Here is a 23,170-nt window from a genome sequence, read left to right on the forward strand (position 1 = left end):
CATGCTAACAGGCTGACATGTTAACACGTTGACATGCTAACACTTTGACATGCTAACACATTGACATGCTAACACGTTGACATGCTAACAGGCTGACATGCTAACACGTTGACATGCTAACACGCTGACATGCTAACACATTGACATGCTAACACGCTGACATGCTAACACTTTGACATGCTAACACGCTAACATGCTAACACTCTTCAGTGTTTAGGTTCATTATTGCTACTTCTGTCTTGCCATATTCAGCTGCCTATTATTTTATTAATGTTTTGCCATATATAGTTGATGTTTGTATTCATAGAGGATTACATCCTCAGTCATGTTGGTATTTATTCTGACATTTTCTATAATCAGAATAGTGCGATCGTCAAACTTTGACTTTAAAAGTGTCAGAATATTTTGATTTTCTGTTTCTTTTTTTCTCATCTTACATGTTTCAGTCATTTGATTGCGATGCACCAGCTGTATAAATATCTCATAAAGCAGGAAGATGAAGCCTGATCTCACTGCAGGACTTTATTCTCTCACATCCAGAATAATTAGTTTTGGCATCTAAATATTGATGTGAACTCCAGATGCTCGTCTCCTCCAGGAGACTCTTCCTCTCTCGGCACTTGTTACCTGGACTTCATCCTTTTTCTCATTTTGTCAGCAAAACATGAAGTCATTTAATTCAGAACTTTGTGAAAAATTCAATTTTCTCCTGAATGAGTCCGCTCAGTTCAGAACCTGCACACTCAGCCAGTCTCGGCTCTTTAAATACGTTTATTTTAACAGAAAATCTGTTTATATGGCAGGAAATCATTTTGCATCCTGAACTTTTGGTTTGTGAATCAGAAGCTCATTATTGACTGTTTGTGCATCTCGTTTTGCTGCAGTGAAGCTGCATTTCAATGTTTTGTCTCCTTCAACAGCTCGGTTCTGCTCGGTTCTGCCCAGTTTTGCCCGGTTCTGCTCGGTTCTGCCTGGTTCTGCCCGGTTCTGCTCGGTTCTGCCGGGTTCTGCTCGGTTCTGCCCGGTTCTGCTCGGTTCTGCCCAGTTTTGCCCGGTTCTGCTCGGTTCTGCTCGGTTCTGCCTGGTTCTGCCCGGTTCTGCTCGGTTCTGCTCGGTTCTGCCCGGTTCTGCTCGGTTCTGCCCTGTTTTGCCCGGTTCTGCTCGGGTTCTGCTCGGTTCTGCCTGGTTCTGCCCGGTTCTGCTCGGTTCTGCCTGGTTCTGCCCGGTTCTGCTCGGTTCTGCCCGGTTCTGCTCGGTTCTGCTCGGTTCTGCTCGGTTCTGCTCGGTTCTGCCCAGTTTTGCCCGGTTCTGCTCGGTTCTGCTCGGTTCTGCCTGGTTCTGCCTGGTTCTGCCCGGTTCTGCTCGGTTCTGCCCGGTTCTGCTCGGTTCTGCTCGGTTCTGCCGGGTTCTGCTCGGTTCTGCCCGGTTCTGCCCAGTTTTGCCCGGTTCTGCTCGGTTCTGCCCGGTTCTGCCCAGTTTTGCCCGGTTCTGCTCGGTTCTGCCCGGTTCTGCCCAGTTTTGCCCGGTTCTGCTCGGTTCTGCTCGGTTCTGCCTGGTTCTGCCCGGTTCTGCTCGGTTCTGCCTGGTTCTGCCCGGTTCTGCTCGGTTCTGCCCGGTTCTGCTCGGCTCTGCCCAGTTTTTGCCCGGTTCTGCTCGGTTCTGCCCAGTTTTGCCCGGTTCTGCTCGGTTCTGCTCGGTTCTGCCTGGTTCTGCCCGGTTTGCTCGGTTCTGCCTGGTTCTGCCCGGTTCTGCTCGGTTCTGCTCGGTTCTGCCTGGTTCTGCCCGGTTCTGCTCGGTTCTGCTCGGTTCTGCCTGGTTCTGCTCGGTTCTGCCCGGTTCTGCTCGGCTCTGCCCAGTTTTGCCCGGTTCTGCTCGGTTCTGCTCAGTTTTGCTCAGTTCTGCTCGGTTCTGCCTGGTTCTGCCCGGTTCTGCTCGGTTCTGCTCGGTTCTGCCTGGTTCTGCTCGGTTCTGCCCGGTTCTGCTCGGTTCTGCTCGGTTCTGCCCGGTTCTGCTCGGTTCTGCCCAGTTTTGCCCGGTTCTGCTCGGTTCTGCTCAGTTTTGCTCAGTTCTGCTCGGTTCTGCCTGGTTCTGCCCGGTTCTGCTCGGTTCTGCCCGGTTCTGTCCGGTTCTGCCCGGTTCTCTTGCCGTTCGGACCTCATTGTTCCGCGGCGCTGCGCTCAGACCGGCTCCAGACTCTTCTCTCCGGCTCTCTCTGCGGTTTGTCTGGTTTCTTTTGTCCTCGCTGACCCATTTGAAGACGTTCAGGTGCGGCGGCGGCAGAGAGACGCCATGATGGCGCTCCGGGGCTTGTTGCCCAGCAACAGCGTGTGTGGCAGGGCTGGCTTTATGTAACAGTTTGATGCTGAATGTAGGACGACCGGCCTGCAGGGGGCGCAGGGGAGCACGCTAGAGTCTGTGTCCACACACACACACACACACAGAACCAACACAGGATGTCACAACACGCTCTGCTCCCAAATGAAAGGTTTGACCCCAGAGGTCAAGAGGTCGGCAGGAGGAAGCTGTGTTTGCAAACAGCAACAGAACGAGTTCAGTTTGACTCCATATTCAATCAACCAGCTGATTTTATACGACATTTTCTACAAAGAAACCTCGAACATTTTGTCAAACATTTGAGAAAAAAAAACATCAGAAATTTTTAAATGAATCTCTGAAACAATGACATTTCTAAACTCCAAAAATTCAAAATTTGTGAGGAAGAAACTCAGAACTTTGGATCTGAAATTTTCTAGAAAATCTTGTAAAGTTCCGAGAGTGAAAAGAAAAAAATGCTAATTTTGAGATTAATCTCAGAAAAACACATTTTTGGGCTTAAAAAGGCAAAAATTTGCAAGAAAAATTTTGAAAAATCTTGGAAAAGTTTTGGGTTTCAAAAAAAAAAATTCACTAATTCAAAATACAATTCTTGGTGAAAATATTCTGTCGACGACGACTTTGCACCTGTGATGTCACACTGTTTCTATTGGTGTGCAGGTGTGTGTTTTTGTGTTTTCTCTGTGTGTGTTTTTCTCTGTGTGTGTGTGTGTGTGTGTGTGTGTGTGTGTGTGTGTGTGTGTCTGTGTGTGTGTGTGTCTGTGTGTGTGTGTGTGTGTGTGTGTGTGGTGTGTGTGTGTGTGTCGGGCGGTCGACCCGTTGTGGTCGACTCAGCGGCATCACCGGCGGGAAGGAGACGGTTGCCATGGCGAATGTGACGTCTACTTCATGTTGGTTTGACCCAGTGATGCAGAGGAGCGGCTCTGATCTGATTGTTGTGAGTTTGTCTGATCATTTCCCAGCATGCCGAGCTCTGGACGGGACCGGTTAGTAACCACGACAGCGGGACGCGGCCCGGAGAGCGGCTGCTGCTGCTGCAGCCGCTGATGCTGCTATGGCTGCTGCAGCTGCTACAGCCGCTGCTGCTGCAGCTCCGACTCGGTTTCTCCTTGGCTGCGATCTGGACAACATGAGCTCAGCTGTGGCCGCCGGCGGCCGGAGGTTTGTGCGTTTCGGATCCGACCCGCAGCATCAGAAACAAACAGCATCGGCCTGCGGCGGCGGCCGACAGACGTGACCAAAATAGCTGAATTAACAACGTAAAGGTAATTTAAAAAGCATCTCTGACCTTTTCCTGAAAGGAGGCGGCAGCGGCTCAGCGGGTGGACGGGACGTCCTCCAGCAGAGGACAACGTGTCCTTCGTCCAACAATAAACACAGCAGGACCTTCATGCGACGTGTTTAAATACGGCTGGAACCACAAAGACATAGTTAAAAAATAAAAATGTTTCCACTTGTCAAAGGTCAGAATAACAGGAGATATTTTCAAAATTATTTACTGAAAGTTTTCAAGTTTCCTGAGGTTTAGACATAAAAACATAAAAATCTGGGAGTTATTTCTGATCCAGAAAAACAAACCAAGCAGCTTCTTGGCTGCATGTGTAAACAAAACGGCCTTCAGCTGAAACATGAAACGTTGCTGAAACACAGCAATCCTCAACTTCCTCTTCATATCTGTTCACTTTTAAAGTTCAGGTTGACATTCAGAGACAAATCCTGACCAGCTGCTGGACTGAGGAGTCCAATCCAGTCTACTGTTGATCGCTGGATTCTACTGATTTTAAAAAGAAACTGAAGTTAATCTCTTTAAACAAACACTTTGGCCTCAGTTGCTGCGTTTCCATCGGCCATTTAAATGCACAAACTGCAATTATGAAAATAAACACAACAACTTAGAAAAGATGCTTTTGACTAAATGTTTGGTAGCTGTTCATTGAAATTGGTGTGTTTAGCAAAACTGGATTTGAAATTACATGATTAAGAACCGACTGTTTCTACAGGTGGAAACGACAAAGAAAATGATAGGAAGTGGTAGAGGATGATGTTTAATGGCTCATCGTGTGAATAAACACTTTGCACATGTGATGTTAATTGTGATTTTTATCTAATGGAAACTTTACCATGTCTGTCATTAGTAATAGAAACACAGCTGCTATGAATATTATTACATTTAATGTTCCTTCAACTGTATTTTTACTATGAAGCGCTTTGCAGTCTGAGAAAGTAAATAAATCAAACTTACTGATTCACTCTCCTCCAGGGATGTGGCTTCAGAACCAGGGAGGAATCCGACATGTGGAGGTAAATAATGCAGGTCACTCTGCATGAAAACATGTTCAGGAAGCGTTTAATCTTTGTGCTTCATCTCATAAATGCCAGCTAGAACTGAAGATAAAATGAGATTTGCTGCTAACCTTGAAGAAAAGCAGAAATGGCACTGATCTCTGAGAAAACCCACAGCGATGTGAAGCAGAGGTAAAGATGCAGCTTCAAAGTAAACAAATCACATTTTCCGTCATAGAAGTGAACGTTTTGCATAACGAATGGGCGCCAGAGGTGAAGATTTGGCCCCTGCTGCTGTTAATTAACTTCCTGTCATGATGGCGTCCTGAACCAACTTTCACTTTATTCCCTCTTCTGGTTTTAAACCCGTCAGTCTGAATTAGAGCCGCTCTGCTGCCTCAGATTCAACATGGGAGGAAAATTTCAGATTCACTGGAATTAAAAACTCTGAATTGTTAGATTTTTAAGGCGGTACAGAGATTTATGACTTAATTTTCAACCCAAAAACCCTGCAAAATTAATCAATAAATAGATTTGTGGTTCCTTATGAATTCTGTTTTTCCATTTAAAGTCTGTGGAGATTGTTTCTTTAGCGATATGTAATAAAAGTTTAAAAATGCATTAATTTGTCTTGGTTTATGTTTTTCCCTGAAGCATCAAAAGGAGTGTTTAGTTTCTAATCTAGATGTGAATCGTGGCTGGAAAGTAAATATTTGTCATTATTTGAACTTTGGTGTAATTTATCAAACAGAAAAAATATTTATAGCTTGTTGCATCTTTAGTCTCATATTGTAATTTAATCTGCAGTCCATAACTTAAACTATGTTGGGGGATTTATAGGAAAGCTAAAATCACGTTGCTGATGTTTTACCTGCTCAGGTAATGGAGGGAAAAGTTCAGCTCGACTCCAATGTGGCAGGCAGCTGATGTTAAACGAAAAAATCTGAGATTAAATCTTGAATTTTTTTGGCCACTTTCATAAAGGTACATCTTGATGAAACACAAGTTTGCTGAACTGATAGCACTAATGCTAGCCTGTAATTGATAGCATTAATGCTAGCCTGTAATTGATAGCACTAATGCTAGCCTGTAATTGATAGCACTAATGCTAGCCTGTAATTGTTAGCACTAATGCTAGCCTGTAACTGATAGCACAATATGCTAGCCTGTAATTGATAGACACTAATGCTAGCCTGTAACTGATAGCACTAATCTAGCCTGTAATTGATAGCACTAATGCTAGCCTGTAACTGATAGCACTAATGCTAGCCTGTATACAACCCACCCAGATACGTCGTTTCTTATTTACTACAAAACATTCCAGTCAACAAAAAGGTGTGAACTACGGAAGCCGAGTAATACAGAAATAAACGGACATGTTTTCTACGCCGATTGTGTAATTTCTGGCGGACCGAAAACCGCTCCAGAGGCAGGAAGTGGATTATAGCGCAGGGCATTCTGGGTAAATACAACCAAAATAAACGCGCCAGTCTCGGGTTAGCCGAGGAAGGTCTCTCACCAAAAACTAAAGAGAATCTGACGCCTCCATCTTGGTTCCGTCTGGTGAAGAAGGAAGTTGCTCTCAGAGGTTTTTGTGTCGTTTCCCTCGGTGGTTCTTGGTGCAGCGCCCCCGCAGGCCAGGAGGGGAACAGGCTGGTTGGACTAAAACAACCTAAAACACCTGCTGGCAGATTCAGACACCAAAACCAGCACACTTTACAGCATGTCATCATTTCAGTCTACTAAAGCATTTATAAAGTAACTTCATGTTATAGTTTTCTACTAATGAAGGAAAACACCGTTGATCTGTGTTGAACCCACAGTTTATCTGTCCTTGGAAGCTTTGATCCATTTGTGCCTCAAAATCTGAGTTTCTACTTTAGAAATTGGTAAAATTCAGTCTTTCTTCACTGACTCCATCCTGTCACTGATTTCCTGCTCAGTGAAATCTGTGGATCTCACTTCATCTCAGATGAAGAAGATCTGGGAAACCAAACTGAAAACAGCTCATAAAAAATCTGTTGTGTGAAAGACAGATGGGATCCTGACGGGAAATATAATGGCTGCTCCATTTGCACCAAGGGCTTTTGTTTTTGTTCTTTTGGTTTGCAGTTATTCCCAGATTTAAAGTTTGATTTGTAAAGTAAATGAAGCCACACAGCGAGATCTGCTCTGCTCCAGGAACCTGCAGCTCCGCTGATCGGAGGACGGCTGAGGAGAGCAGCAGCCAGCAGGAGGTCATCTGTCAAACAGAGAACAACGGCTGGCAGGATTTACTGCTGCCATTTTCCACTGACTGTGGGAACTTCAGGCTGCAGAGAGGACAAAACATTTCTGTTCCTCCAAGATGAGAGTCAGCCGCATGTGAAAGCTCAACTGATGCTTCAAGACTGAAATAGTTTATCCAACATCATTCCATGTTCACTTTATCACCTATTTTAGATTTTTCTCATCATAATAGTTTATCTTCATGCATTTTCCAGCTGCATTCAGTGTCTTTGTGTTCCTTCACATTGTAATGATGCTCTGGACAGATCCCAGATCCATCCCAGATCCATCCCGGATCCCTGCCGGATCCATCCCATATTCATCCCAGATCCATCCGGATCCATCCCAGATCCATCCCAGATCCATCCCGGATCCCTGCCGGATCCATCCCGGATCCATCCCAGATCCATCCCGGATCCATCCCGGATCCATCCCGGATCCATCCCGGATCCCTGCCGGATCCATCCCAGATCCATCCCGGATCCATCCCGGATCCATCCCGGATCCATCCCGGATCCATCCCGGATCCATTCCAGATCCATCCCAGATCCATCCCAGATCCATCCCGGATCCATTCCAGATCCATCCCAGATCCATCCCAGATCCATCCCGGATCCATCCCAGATCCATCCCAGATCCATCCCAGATCCATCCCGGATCCATCCCAGATCCATCCCGGATCCATTCCAGATCCATCCCAGATCCATCCCGGATCCCTGCCGGATCCATCCCGGATCCATCCCAGATCCATCCCGGATCCATCCCGGATCCATCCCAGATCCATCCCGGATCCCTGCCGGATCCATCCCGGATCCATCCCAGATCCATCCCGGATCCATCCCGGATCCATCCCGGATCCATTCCAGATCCATCCCAGATCCATCCCGGATCCATCCCGGATCCATCCCGGATCCATTCCAGATCCATCCCAGATCCATCCCAGATCCATCCCGGATCCATTCCAGATCCATCCCAGATCCATCCCAGATCCATCCCGGATCCATCCCAGATCCATCCCAGATCCATCCCAGATCCATCCCAGATCCATCCCGGATCCATCCCAGATCCATCCCGGATCCATCCCGGATCCATCCCGGATCCATCCCGGATCCATCCCGGATCCATCCCGGATCCATCCCGGATCCATCCCGGATCGGTCGTTGGTGTCGCTCGGCGTCAGGTTCTGGTGCTGCTGCACAGATCCGACACCGTTTGTCTCTCCTCCATCCCAGCAGCCAGTAGTAAAGACACAAACACTGGAGGCTCAACAGGCCGGCGTCGCCATGGCAACCCCATCCTCCACATCTGCCTTTCCTGCTGTTTCCTCCTCCTCCTCCTCCTCCTCTTCCTCCTCCTCCTCCTCCTCCTCCTCCTCTTCCTCCTCCTTCTCTTCCTCCTGCTTGTCTAACAGAAAATCCATGCAGAGGGAGGAAAGAGGAGGAATCGATTCCTCCTGGAAGAGCCGGCTTTGTGTTTGTCTCTGCTGCTTTGATTTCCTGATTTACTCGTCACTGATGTTTCTGTTGGAGCATCAGGCTCAGGAAAAGGAAGTAGAAACTATTGATTTGAAAAACAAATTATAAACTAAAATCACTTTCTATCTGTCTTTACGTTATTGTTATTTGTGTAAACGCGGTGAAATAAAAGCTTCGAGCCTCAGACTCTTCAGCAACATGAAGCTTTTCCAGGCGATGCGTTGGCCTGGCCGGACGTCTGCTGCCACCTGGTGGCTGGATGTGCAAACTACAGGCTGCATCTGATTTAGTTACCTTAAAAAGTTTTAGCAGTGAGTTTTTTATGAAGCTGCTGAAATGTTTCTGAACTCGGTGATTTTCTTCAGTGCAGAAATTCAAACCTGGACAGAATCACCTTTAAAGTTAAAAAAGTTAAAACATTAAAGTTCTAACTTTAAAAACTAAATCTTTCCTAAAATAAAAGTTTTATGTGGAGAAACAGGCGACATACTGACATCAACACAATTTGTTTTTAACTGCTGGACGTGTTTAAAACCAAAATCATAACTAAAGCATTCTAATGACGGTAGACTTTAATACGTTGTTGCTTGTAAAACCTTTATTTTTGTAAAATAAATAAAGTTTAGAACTTTTTGTTTTTCTCTCCTTATTTCCTTCAGATTAATCAAAGTTTATTTTTCTACAGTTTGAATGAAAGAACTGAAGAATCAAAACAAGCAGACGAGTTGCTTCTATAAAAAATTAAACCCCTTTTTATTGTGATCCATATATAAAAGAAATACAAAAAAGAAACATCGATACCGGGCAAAGGTCAAAGGGCAGGGGTCAGGTGTGAACGGGTCCAACGCAGGTGAGATAAAAATGGGAACAGACAGCAGGAACGTTGGGAAAAGTCCCGGATAATCAGTCTGGAAGACGGAGCGCGACGCCCAGTCCTCCCAGTCCACCCAGTGCTCTCAGTCCACCCAGTCCTCCCAGGGCTCCCAGTCCTCCCAGTGCTCCCTGTGCTCCCAGTCCTCCCAGTCCTCCCAGTGCTCCCAGTCCTCCCAGTGCTCCCAGTCCTCCCAGTGCTCCAGTCCTCCCAGTGCTCCCTGTGCTCCCAGTCCTCCCAGTCCTCCCAGTGCTCCCAGTCCTCCCAGTCCTCCCAGTGCTCCCTGTGCTCCCAGTAACCCACCCGTCTCTACAGTTGAGTTTCAGTTCTACAAACATTCTCAGAAAGCAGAGCTGCTCAGGACGAAGATCAAACCTCATTGGCTGGACTAAACCGAAGTGGGCGGAGCTTGTAGTGAACACAGGAGGAACGTTCAGTTTTAGACATTCATGATGAAAACTTCAAAGTAAAAGTCTCTGGATGTCCAAACGGCGTTTTTCATCAGAAATACTTTAATAAACCAAAACTAAAAATGATTTACATTCATTTTCAACTGAAAACATGAAATAAAGTCATGAGGAGAAATAAAGTCTCTGATTCAGTTGACAGAACCGATTTCAGCAGCAACGACTTCAAGTTGCAGCTCACATTTGTTTTGAAAGGTTGTGGACATTGACTAGGCCGTTACGGCGCATCGATCCTGCTCTGATCGGAAATGGTTGATATTCAGCATGTTGGATGGTCAGCGTGTGGCGATCCCAGAGGTCAAACCAGGTCACAGCCTGCTGACACGATGCAGTCCGCTGGTTTATTCTCTAATCAACATAATCCATAATCTATCGCCGCTGTTTCTGGTCGGCCATGTTTGTTTCCTCTGACCTGTTTCCCGTCTGCAGGTTGTCTGTTGCTGGATGGACTGTAAACCTGTTTCACAGAAGATATTTTACTGTCAGGTTTTGAAGGAGGCCGTCTAACGGCTCTGCCTCATGACACTCCCCAGACCGTCGGTCAGCATAACATCAGCTCACAGCTGCAGATCAACAAACTGCCAGTTGTTGTTCGTCTAGATGCATTTCTGCTCACTCAATGGACATGATCAGGATGTGATCAGCTCTCCCTGATCATTCAACTCTGATGGAAACTTTCGTTTCTCCCCATGACTCTGAGAAATCAGCCAAAGTTAACAATATTTGCCTCCTTGTTTCCAGATATGGGTCGGTTTCAGGCCGATGATCGGACGCTTCACCCACCAGGATTTAACGCAGCCACAGACGGGATCTGGGCCTTCGCAGCAGTTCTGCCTGTAAGGAATCAGCGCCGGGCGCCTCAGGACAGATCCGTCTTATCCGGCGCTTCGGCGTGATGGCCGCCGCCCACCTCGGCGCCGCCGGCCGCCAACAACGTCCTGCGGTTGTAGTGGTGGTGGCCCTTCATGATGCCCGAGTTGTTGTTCTCGTTGAGAATCTGCTTCTGCTTCTGCCGGTTGAGCGACTGCACCAGGCCCAGCACCACGGCCGCCAGAGAGTACTGGCCCGTGATTTTGCGCGGCTGCAGGATGAGCGGGTTGGGCTGCACCCGGCCCAGCAGGAAGTGAGTTCGGATTTTGCCCTCCTGCTCGCTGATGCCCTTGACGTAGATCTCGCCGCGGTACTCGAAGGCGAAGCCTCGCTCCTTCAGGATGAGGAAGGTTTCCTCGGGAACCTGGATCTTGCCGCTCACGCCGGTGCTGTCCATGCGGCTGGCCAGGTTCACCGTCTTCCCCCAGATGTCGTACTGCGGCTTCTTGGCGCCGATCACGCCGGCCACCACCGAGCCGTGAGCCATTCCTGGAGAGAAACAACTCAGTGCTTTAAATAGACCAGCATTTAAAACAACAAGTTTCATTCCTTCAGTTGGATGAAACACCATGGAAGAACATTGACAGGTTATTACAGAAAACAGTCAATTACTTTAGACTTTAAAGGAAGATTTTCCAGTTTTTTTAAGGTTTACTTTGCACTCAACACAAATGCTGCAAACATGAAACTGTTGAACAAATTCCTTTAATTTACCTTAAATCCAAATATGATGATGCAAATAATTAATCAACTCAATCGTCGTTTAGCGGTTTATTAGATTAAAATTAGTTTCAATCGATTAACTAATATTGTCTGATTTAGAGTTGTAGTTTGTCCGCCATCCAGCAGAAGGCGCCGCTGGTCAACCTTAAGACCCAGAGACAAAGATGGCGGAGATTTCCCAGAAAGAACCCGATAAACGGTCCAAACAAAGGCCGGTGTGAGAGGCTAAATGCATTTTATGTAGTTCTGATTTGAAATATAAAAACTCAACAAGATTCTTATCTTCACTGTAAACTTTCATTCAGCTGCAGGACAGAAAATGTCAAATCCTCCAGCAAAAGTTCAACAATGTGAGAAACTGACATCATTATTCAGTCAGTATTTAAAACAGCCAACAAACAAAGATGTTAACTTTTTAATTCACTATATTATGAATAATATACCCCTTTATGTTATGGAAAGATGCTCCTTTTCATATAAAAGAAAACTCAGATTTTTTAAAAAGGCCTCATTTTAATTAATCTATAGCCAATCAATGAGATCAATCAACGTTAGAGTAACTCGTTAATCCATAACTTCCCCCCATGATTAGGTTATGGATGGTAATTATCAGCGTTTCCCATAAAAAGCATAGAAGTTCAACATGTAGATTGAATCCAACAAGGAGAATTTTCAGGTAATAATTTGTCATAAACAGAAAAGTTCATTCTGGTTTCCAGTGAAAATCTTTGGATTTCTGAGTCTGGAAGTTTATCATTTTCCCTCTTCTGGCATTAAATCATTTCTACTGAAAACAGAAGGATTCCTTCGTTAAATCACTGAAAAAGCAAAATAACTTTTCTCAGCAGAACTGAAGTCTCACCGATCCGCAGCTCGAAGTTGTTGAAGGAATGTTTATTGATCTCCTGGATGCTCTCGTTCAGGGCGATGGCGAAGTCGGCCAGGGCGCAAAGGTGACCCCATTTATCTTCACATTGCTGTGGATCAGAGGAAACAGCCTGAAGAACCTGGAAGCTGATCGGATCGGCCTGACGGACGAACCGGGCCAGTAAAGAACCGGGCCAGGGAGGAACCGGGCCAGTAGAGAACCGGGCCAGTAAAGAACCGGGCCAGTAGAAAACCGGGCCAGGGAGGAACCGGGCCAGTAGAGAACCGGGCCAGTAGAGAACCGGGCCAGTAGAGAACCGGGCCAGTAAAGAACCGGGCCAGTAAAGAACCGGGCCAGTAGAGAACCGGGCCAGGGAGGAACCAGGCCAGTGAAGAACCAAAGGAGGAATTTAAAGTTTGAACGTCAGAACCACCTTAAATTTAGCGATAAAGAGCCAGGAGAACCTCAGGGCTCTTCACTTGAACTGATGTTTTTACATGTTTTCTTCACTGACTGAAAAACCTTCATAAGTTTCACTGCATTTCGTTGCTTTTGTACAGGTGACAGTGCAGTGACAATAAAGCTGAATTCTATTCTATTCTAAAGTTTATAACATGTTTTTCCCATAATCTGCAGCAAACCCAGCAAGGTGATTATAGTTGGACTGAAATCTTGTTTGTGGGATTTTGACTTTTTGTCAGAAATGGTGATCAGTTACATAATAAAACAGATATAAATGAATGTTCTTGTATGTTCTGGGGAAAAACTCAGTAATTCAGATTTTTAACTGAATTTCTGAAGATGTGAAGCCAGAAGTTACAGCAACAGCAAGAAAACTGCAGCTGGTTCCAAAACATTCAAATCCTGCAGAAGAGGATCTTTCACATCAGACTTCCTGTTTACTTAAAGGAATAAAAGTTTCTGAAATAGAAAATATGCTGGAGAAACTTTACTGGATTAAAACATGTTTAAACCAGAATGAGCAGAAATAACGGCGGCGCTCTGGGAGTCGTTGAAGCATTTTTGCAGCATTTTTGCAGCATTTTTGCAGCAGTTTTGCTGCTTGCTGTGGATCTTCACCTGTTTCTCGGGCGACAGACCAGAGACGGCCATGTAGGTGCTGCCGATCGTCTTGATCTTCTCGATGTCCTGGAAACGGTCTTCACCGAGCAGCTGCAACAGAAACAACGTTCACTGAGCTTTTCAACAACCTGAAGCACAAAATCACACGTGACTGAGGACCGGGCTCCTCTGAGCGCCTCAGAGACAAACTGCTGCCTGAACCGAGACAAATGTCCAACGGAGACGGACACTGGACCACCTGCTGATGAGGAAACGTTTAAATTCAAACCGATCAGGACAGAAAGGCTAAACATCTGAAACTTGTTTTGAGATTTTTGCTGAAGTTTTGCGTCTTCAGAGGATGTTGAACAGGAAGCAGTGCTGCTACAAACCCTGTGGTTCTTTGCCACCTGCAATAATTGGTTTTTGATGACCTGCCAGCAGAATCAGTCATTTCTGCAGAGACATTAATGGCTTCTCAAGTATTTTCTAAAATGCATGTTTTGTCCTGAATGGTGTTTACGTCTTCCATTCAGCCGAACAGACGGTTTGAACTTCACCTCGTCGAAGTCGGCGATGATTTCGTTGAGCAGCCGCAGACACTCGACTCCCTGGTTGTTCATCTCAGTCTGGGAGTAAAAGTCGGCGAAGCCGGGGATGGAGGCGAACATCACGCCCACCGAGTCGTAGGACTGGGAGTACAGCTCCTGAGGAGACATCGACACGACCGGGACGTTACAACGCCACGTCAAACCAGGTTGACAAACCCGGTACGGCCCAACAGAACCACAACAGAACCAGAGCAGAACTGCTGCCAAAGGGAGACGGAGGAGAACAGAGAAATAAATTTAAGCAGCGCATGAAAGTTTTCTTAAGGTCTCAGATGCGTTTAGACTCACACAGCCTCATTATGTCGTTATCACCTTAAAATGCCACAAAAAATGAACCAAGCAGAAACACAGAGCATGAATTCACCTCATGGTGACGCTACACACGGCTCAGACATTTACTCTCCAGACTCAGAGTTTGGAGTTGATGCCTCTGGTAAGGCACCAGTCAACCTGTTTTTCAGAAAACCACAAAACGCCTCAAGAATAAAAACTTTTGCAAACTTCAACAGGCTGACATCCTGTCGCCCAGAACATGAGGAGTTTAGCATGAAGCTATGCAGAAATGTTTGGACTACTGTGAGGTCAAGGCACAGCTTGACCTTTGCTCCAAACTGGTGTTCAGAATGACAGAAGGACGTCTTCATGCTCCAGGAATCCACTGTGCTCAGATAATCCAAACATGTTCACTCCTTTCCAAATCGTCCTGTTTTAACCTTAAGGATGCAAATCTGGGAACATGAGCAGCTTCTAAATATTTTTCCAGCAGTGAATAATCCCTCCTTCCAGGTTCATTTCGGAAAACCTTCCCAGGTTGACGGGCAGCAACAATCACTGCTGATAGGTTTTCACCCGGCTGTTCGACACGCCTTGTGATTCATAATGAAAGCAATGGTCACACATTTTGTTTTCATTTGAACTCAAGACATCATGACAGGGTGAATCTGTTGCACATTTATAATGAGATGCAAATCACTTTAAAACCCAGTAAAAACCAGATGAGCTTCATTATATCCTCACATGAATGAAATAATTTACTCTGATCAAGCAGAGCATCCTCCTCAAAATCACTGATGAATAAACGACACAGTGCAGTGCAGCCTATCGGCCACTAGGGGGCAGTGTTAGCTCGTACAGCAGGTCTGCAGACATGAAGCAGCATCTTCACATCCCAAATGCCACATTCAGTAATTCATCATGCCATTATGGTAGCATTGTAATAATAGGGTGATAAACATTAACGTCCAGCCACAGTTCAGCTTTTGAAGTTAATAATTCAGGAGAAGCTGCGTCTGTCCGCAGGCTGCTCCCATTCTTAATGTAATTACACGGTTGTGAAAATGGGCCTCTGACCTGAATGGGGCTTCCTCAGCGGCTTTATGCTCGGCTAATGAGCTCAGCCAAACGGCCAAACTTCAAAAGGGAAACTTGGTTAAAGTTGAACTAATTGAATTTCTTGGTGTTCTGCTGCGATGCTGCAGAACGTCAGGCAGCGTTTTGCGGTTCAGTCGGGGTTCAGTGCTGCCGCTGAAGCTCTTTAACACGTTTAACTGTCTGGGCTTCGCATATTTGGTGGGAAGCATCAGAGGAGGAAAACCAGACTCCAAATATTTACAGGGTTGTTTCTACGCTCTGCTGTTTATTCCAACTTTAGAGATAAAAGTGATGCATTTCAGCTCCAGGTAGAGGCCCCGATAAGGTCCTAGTTAAAGGCTGGTTGGATGAACCGGGTTCAACCTGCTGCTGCCAGAGGAACGGACAGGAAAACTCCCCGATTAACGATCAATCCGATTGATTTCCTGATCATCAGCTCTGAAGGTTTATGACGTCAGAGAACCAACAGTTTCTGCTCATCAATCTGGGAAGAAACTGAAAATCATCTCAACAGGAAATAACCAGAAACTTTTATCAACAAATGAAACCTGGAGGTCCGATTTAATCTGCAGACGATTACAAACCAAAGTCCCGCCTGACGGCGTCGTCTCTGAAACGAAGCTCAAACGTTTCATCCAGACGGAACCAAACGCCTCACACCAAACCAGATCTACAGGAGAATGAGCAGGCTGGAACGGCCTAGTCAAAGCCCCGGCTCCAGCTGATTCAGATGCTGCTGGGAAACTTCCAGATAATGAAATAATAACTGGAGATTTAAGAGAGCAAAGCGGAGCTCTTCAGACCAAACTGTGCTGCTGTCATCATGGTTATGATAAATAAAGTCGGACCTCGTTGTCGCGGTCCTTCTCCAGGAAGTGTCGGGCCACGTGGCTGGGCAGGATGTTCTCAGCATGTTCTCGTTGTGTTCCCGCAGCTCCTTCATCTCGTTGATCTCCTCCTTGGCCTGAACGCGCCACAGGAAGTCCAGCCGGGCCGTGTACTCCAGCTGAAAGCACAGACCCAGTCAGCAAACCCGCAGACCTGGAGCGCCGCAGGTCCGGCCGGAGCGCCGCAGGTCCGGCCGGAGCGCCGCAGGTCCGGCCGGAGCGCCGCAGGTCCGGCCGGAGCGCCGCAGGTCCGGCCGGAGCGCCGCAGGTCCGGCCGGAGCGCCGCAGGTCCGGCCGGAGCGCCGCAGGTCCGGCCGGAGCGCCGCAGGTCCGGCCGGAGCGCCGCAGGTCCGGCCGGAGCGCCGCAGGTCCGGCCGGAGCCGCAGGTCCGGCCGGAGCGCCGCAGGTCCGGCCGGAGCGCCGCAGGTCCGGTCGGAGCGCCGCAGGTCCGATCGGAGCGCCGCAGGTCCGATCGGAGCGCCGCAGGTCCGATCGGAGCGCCGCAGGTCCGATCGGAGCGCCGCAGGTCCGATCGGAGCGCCGCAGGTCCGGCCGGAGCGCCGCAGGTCCGGCCGGAGCGCCGCAGGTCCGGCCGGAGCGCCGCAGGTCCCGGAGCGCCGCAGGTCCGGCCGGAGCGCCGCAGGTCCGGCCGGAGCGCCGCAGGTCCGGCCGGAGCGCCGCAGGTCCGGCCGGAGCGCCGCAGGTCCGGCCGGAGCGCCGCAGGTCCGGCCGGAGCGCCGCAGGTCCGGCCGGAGCGCCGCAGGTCCGGCCGGAGCGCCGCAGGTCCGGCCGGAGCGCCGCAGGTCCGGCCGGAGCGCCGCAGGTCCGGCCGGAGCGCCGCAGGTCCGGCCGGAGCGCCGCAGGTCCGGCCGGAGCGCCGCAGGTCCGGCCGGAGCGCCGCAGGTCCGGCCGGAGCGCCGCAGGTCCGGCCGGAGCGCCGCAGGTCCGGCCGGAGTTTCAGTTACTACTGCAAACGAATTTTCATAAACTGCAGGTTAATCTGAAACATTTGGAAAAGAAACAGTGACAATAAGCAGAAAACAGTTTGTAGGAAAAAAATCAGTAATTATTAATAATCTGAATAAATAAAAAAATGTAATAAAAGCTCCTGGTTTCGCTTTGGCTCCAGCGTTACACTGTAAAACAGAGCCTGGCTTAACTTAAGTCTACTAGGTAATTATCTCAGTTTATAGTCAGAAATCAAATTTTATCCAGTTGATTTAACAAGAGACAAAAATAATTTTAAGTTCTTTAATCTTTATTTGAGGTGTTTTAACTTTTTATTGTAATTAAAACTGAACTGAAAACTGTCCTCACGTTTTAAAAACACAGCATTTTTATACTTTCATTCATTTTATCCAGTTGAAATAATGACTTATTTAAAGTTAGAAGCATTAAATTGTATTTTATCTCATCTCAGGCCGACTGAGGAAACTTTGCTTTCTGCACGTCAAGGTCGAATATTTCAGCTGTTTTCTCATCCAAGTCAAAACTTTTCATTAGTAAGAATCTTCCTGAGAGGCTCATGTCACAATAATAAAGTGATTTCTGCTTTTCGGTGAGCAGATGTTTTACAGGCCGTTAAAAATAAACGTCCAGCTGCTGAAGTTTAGAGAATAAAGCCGGAGCTTCCTGACGCCTCAGCCCAGCAACTTGTTCCATAAAAAGCAGATTAGAAGTGAAGTTCAGGGCAAAGTGTTACATAAATGAGATGATTGAATTCACAGGCAGGCAAATTAAAATATTTAATCACCTCTGCAGTGCAGGACTATTCCATCAATCTGCTGAGCAGCTCAAGTATTTTAAGAGGCAACTCAATTAGCTTTTTTGAATTAACGATTAATACAAAGTCACATGAATAAATTAGAGCCAAACAAGCGGCGAGCGCCTGCAGAAGGGAGGAAGCTGAAAATGATTTCCAGGGCAGGACGATGAGCCTGGAAGGATTTCTGATCTTCTTCCGATTGATCAGGGAATCGATTAGTCGCCTCATCAGGAGAGAAACTTCATCCAGTTTTCTGTCCAATTAACGTCCAGCATGAGACACAAACCGCACAGGAAGTCCAGAAATGTATCAATTCAACCATAAACTATAACAACAAAATAAACAACAGTTTCGATTCAAAAACAAGTTTTGCTATAAATTATTGAATAGATATTTGAGCTCAATAATAAAGATATTGATTGATTTTGGTCAGTTGTTCAGTTGTTCATGTTTGCGCTAATGCTACATGTTTAGCATCGAGACGCTACTATGGGCTAGCATAGCTTCACTGACAGGCTAGCTCCTGTTAGCACAACTTGAACACAACATTAGCTTTTTACAGCGTCCAATCAGATCAGCAGAAACAGAAACTAAACTCTTTGGGCCGAGAGAAACAAGCGAACATAAAGTAGGTTAAAATGTAAATGACTCATTTCTGTTTTAACAGGTTAAAGTCATTATTATTTGTAAATAATGAAGCTCGGGCTTCATGGCCGTCTCAACTCACATCAGCAGGAAAGTCTTTTCCCAAAATGGCCGCTTGATTTCTAAACTCTTGTTCTGCTGATGAGTTGAACGATAATCAGAGAGAAAGAAGTCTGGATTTGTTACCCAGTGTTTATTGAAGTTACAAATAAACACGTCTTGAGTAAATGAGTGTGATGGATGTGTCAGCAGAACCCACTCCCATCTGGACCGACCATCTGCTGCTCCAGAGACGATCAGCGTCTGACTAACGTCTCCATCCATTCAGATGAAGGAACAACAGCGAACAGGAGAAAATCTTTACTGCCAGTTAAAACACGGAGCCAAGAGCAGAACGTTTGAGACGACGCTTTGAATCAGAAATGTATGAAAATGGGAGTAAATCAGCTGATTGGCTCTTTATTGGCCTGAAAGTTACCTGGAGAACGCAGTGAAACATTTAGAAGATCTCAGATCTTTCTAACATTTGTTTGCCTGCATCAGAAAGAGGATCAATTTATGAACAGTAGCATCAGCAAACAGCTATTCTCAAGACATCGCCAGCAAGCCCGGCATTTCTCAAGGAGCAAATCAGAGTTAAGAGTCTGAGAGAAGCAGGTTGTGGAGGAAAAGGCTTTAATTGGCTCCTGATCTCCTCACAAACAGAATCACTGGAGAGTCGCTTCAACGAGGCCCTGAGAGGCGCCGCAGCTTCACGCACGTTTTCCACAATCAGAACCACGCGTTTCCACTAACAGTCATCAGACTAATTACAGAGCAGCAACCACCTCAGAGCTGCTTTTAATTTAAACTCAATAAAATGTACTCAGTGAAACTGGCTGTACGTGTCATCAAATACAAATGGAGTCATAAAAGAGGCTTTTTAGAGAAAATCCTTTCTTCCTGCAGAATAAGATGCATTATTACTGATTTACTTATTAGAAATGGCTTTAAATTCACTTCTGATTGGCTGAAAGTCTAACTCAGATTAAATCCGACCAGATTTAATTCCAGTCAAATGTTTAGTTTGTTGTTAATTTAACTAAACTGACATTTTTCTCAGTCTGAATGGATTTAATTGAATTTCTGGCTGTAAAACTGTGATTGCCAGTTTGCCATAGCGAGAGCATGAAAGCGGCGGGCGGCGGCGGAGCCGGACTCCAGACGGCAGGATGGACGCTGCGGCGCGTCAGGCCCCTGAAACGGGCCGGCTGGTTCTGCTCCTGTTTACGGCGTGAAGATAAAAATAATATCCAGAAAGATTCAGAGAGCGACTGCTGCTCAGGGAAACGGTTTCAGTCCCACAATCTGAGGAACATCAGCAGAACCAGAGGCCAGCGGAAAACCCAAAAACTGGAGCAGAACTCAACATCAGACAAACGCTGCTCGTTATCACCTGTCAGGTAACATGATGACAACCAATAACGATCAATATCAGAGGAGATCCAGATAATCCAACAGCAGAAACCAAAAATCAACGTTTTCTCTGCCTGAACGTCGGTTCAAGCGTTTAGCGGGAACTTTGCAGGGAAGTAATCCCTCCCTGCTATTTGTAATCAGAGTACTTGGTACTTCGGACCGAGGGAACAGATCAATTAGAAAACTGCAGCATTTAAAACCAACTGAATCTGAATGACATCAACGTCTAACGGCACAAAATGTTTACATTTCTGTGTCTTAAGTAATTATATAGCAGATAAAATAAATATCTGTGTTTATTGGCCGAAATCATTGATGAATGGATTTATTCATCTGATCAGTTTCTCTTTCTGGACTGAATTGATTTATTATCATCGTCTAATAAACTGTGATTATGTAATAAGTTGCAGATCTGTACAGCTGAACATGCAGGAGCTCAGAGGAATAAATCGCTGATCCAAACTTTTAATTGTGAAAAAACTATGTTAGATTACTTTATGCTTTTTAATTTAATGGTCGAGTAGATCAGCTCATTTGTGGTGAAGCTTTTTTTCTCTTTCCAATTAGCTGCAGCACAGCAGGAGATGTTTGTCTGAAATGAATCGACTGGCTTTAATTTGCTCTGCGGCTGCAGCACCTGGAAGCCGGACCAGAGTTCAGAACCGGCAGTCAGAACCGGCAGGAACCCGATCCAATGAGGAGCAGAACCGATGGATCCATTGAAGCGTAGCTTGATAAGTGTAATCTCCTCTTTGGGCCCCCTGCTGAGGGAACCAATCTCTAACTGCTTCAGCGTCACTTCATGGTTTCATTTTGTGCTAAATTTTCTCTGGATGACAAAATGAAGTGTCTTTGTTTCCATGGCGATGGGCGCAGATCGGATCCTGTGGTTCTGCTCCCGTCGGGTCGGCTCTTTCTTCTCCTACTGCTCTCCGATTTACATTATTGGTTGTTCGTTAAACCGCTAACGTTCCGTTTTCTGGCGTTCTGATTGGCTGAGGCTCCGTCCTGGAGGACGCCATCAGCTGGGATGTTCTGCTGGAGGTTTTTCTCTCCACTGTCGCTGCATGCATGTAAGGAAAGACGGGCTTCCTCAGGAAGAAACCTCAACTTATTGAACTGAAATACATGAGGCTGAAATCTGACCGTTAAAGAGAGAGGAGTCTGTGTTTGGAGAGGATCCGGTTTTACCTGCTGACCGTGGTAAAACACGGCGAGGAGGAACATGGCCATCAGCAGCAGAGACGTCTCTTTGGTTCCCAGAAAGTTTCTGAAGGAAGACAAAATAAGATGTTGCACTTTAGTCGACTAAAAGATTAAAGTCATGCAACAAAATCCCATCAGAGTCAAACTTTGGTAGAGAAACGTCTCACTTTATGTAAAACTGCAGCAAAATGTAAAAGTAGGAATCAAATCTTGTAAAAAACTTGAGGCGAATGTTTGTTTCCATCTGAGGATTATCAGCTCAAACGTAGAAACGCAAACTTCAAAATAATAAACGTTTTTAGTGTTTTTACTGCTAGAAACAGGAATCAGGTCTGAGACGCTGAGACTTGAGTTTTCATGCTGAGGTTTGATTCAGTGCAGAAGGTCACGCTTCAACCGTCACACAAAAACATCTGCAAAAACAAAATAAGTGAATCTGGAGGAGAGCAGAACGTTCCTCTGGAAGGAAACCAGGTAAGAGAAGGAATCATTCAGATGAAGTCCATAAATCCTCCTTTGTGCTTTTGGATTCAGATATGAAAACATTTCTGCAGAACCGTCTTCATGCTTCTGCCTGCAGACGTTTTTCACCCTGAAAGGATGTGAAATGATCCTGACTGATGAGGAAACTGTTCTCTACCTAATACTACAAATAAACCTTTAAATATCAGAAATGTAAAGATTTAACATTAATCCTGCTGCCTCTGTTTGAAATAATGTCAGGGATTTAATCCTGTCAACGCCGAGTTCAGCCTGGAAACTTCACTTCAAACTCTGCTGGTGTTTTACTTTTCTGCTATAATCTTCTGACAGTAAATACCAAATATTATCAAAAACAAAGTGGACATTCAGAAAGCAAAGCAGGCGAGGTGTCCAACACGGCCGCCATGACAGGCGGTCCGGTCAGGGCTCCAGCTGCGCAGACGACTCACTCCGTGTTGTGGTGCACGGTGTCGTAGCGCACAAACAGCGAGGTGTAGAAGGCTTCGGTCAGCAGGGAGTAGATGGCGATCATCAGCAGCAGCACGGCCAGCTTCAGCACGGAGTTGAGCCGCAGGAACACGGCGCAGGTGACCATGGCCAGGACGCCCGTGAACACGAAGTACTGCGAGGAAACAAACCAGCGTTCAGATGCACCTGCATGATCCCAGCAGGCGAACAGCAGGGGGCGAAAACATCTGAGCCAGGATGCAGAGAGTCACACTGCATGAGATTCATCTGAAATATTAGTGAAAGATCATCATCTAATGGTCACTTCATACTTAACCAAATGTGAATATGAACCAACAGCAGCTGGCTTCATATGAATCAGAGAATAAACTGATTACTATCTAAATAACGACCAGAAATTAAATTAAACCCTCCAAAGTCACCAATAATTATCAGATTTATTTACGTACTAATTAATAATAAGGAAATAAAACTAATCTAGAAATTTGTAAAATTCTCACCTTAAATTAAATCATTTAAAAAGAATTAATTTATAATAGTTAATTAGGTTCCAGTTTCTCAGTTATGCTGTAATACCACAAACAGCCACTAGGAGTCAAAACAACAATACAGAATCAGATTATCTGTCTAATTAATTAGCTTTTATAACTCTTTCATAATGAAGACATGATTCTCTGGAGGTTTTTGTTTTTAGGTCTTCAGTTTCCTGAACCTAAAATTCAACTGAAGATTATTTTAAACTTTCTGCATATAAACTAAACCTCCCAGTTTCTGTTATTAATGTAAACTTTGGGTACAAACTAAAATAACTTTTATGAGCTCCTGATTGAATCCCCAGCTCCTCTGGGCTCAGCGCACACCCCCTGCTGAGCCGTAATAAACCAAAACTACTAAACTGCCCTTTATTTGAGAGGTTTCTGCTTTGCCTGCTCATGAAATATTAAATCCAATATGCAGCATTTTCTTATTTGTCTGCAGCTAAAAGCAGAGCCAGAGTGGCTGCAGAGCAGGTCGTACCTGCGGAGCCTCAGGAGGAAATAAATTTATGATGTATA

The 23,170-nt window shown here is 46.0% G+C and overlaps 1 protein-coding gene across 1 annotated transcript in view; it reads right to left on the reverse strand.

Moving 5' to 3' along the window:
- Nucleotides 1-9,438: 9,438 nt before the first annotated feature.
- Nucleotides 9,439-23,170, reverse strand: part of LOC129351773 (adenylate cyclase type 8-like) — an 85,409-nt gene continuing 71,677 nt past the window's right edge. Inside the window, 8 exon segments of the mRNA XM_055020672.1 lie at nucleotides 9,439-11,057; nucleotides 12,154-12,268; nucleotides 13,240-13,332; nucleotides 13,782-13,928; nucleotides 16,052-16,110; nucleotides 16,113-16,209; nucleotides 21,150-21,228; nucleotides 22,097-22,269. Of these exon segments, the coding sequence (XP_054876647.1) occupies nucleotides 10,558-11,057; nucleotides 12,154-12,268; nucleotides 13,240-13,332; nucleotides 13,782-13,928; nucleotides 16,052-16,110; nucleotides 16,113-16,209; nucleotides 21,150-21,228; nucleotides 22,097-22,269 (1,263 nt within the window). The 3' untranslated portion in view covers nucleotides 9,439-10,557.

Source organism: Poeciliopsis prolifica, unplaced genomic scaffold (assembly GCF_027474105.1).
Source record: "Poeciliopsis prolifica strain line A6 unplaced genomic scaffold, Auburn_PproV2 SCAFFOLD069, whole genome shotgun sequence".
Taxonomy (NCBI): Eukaryota; Metazoa; Chordata; class Actinopteri; order Cyprinodontiformes; family Poeciliidae; genus Poeciliopsis; species Poeciliopsis prolifica.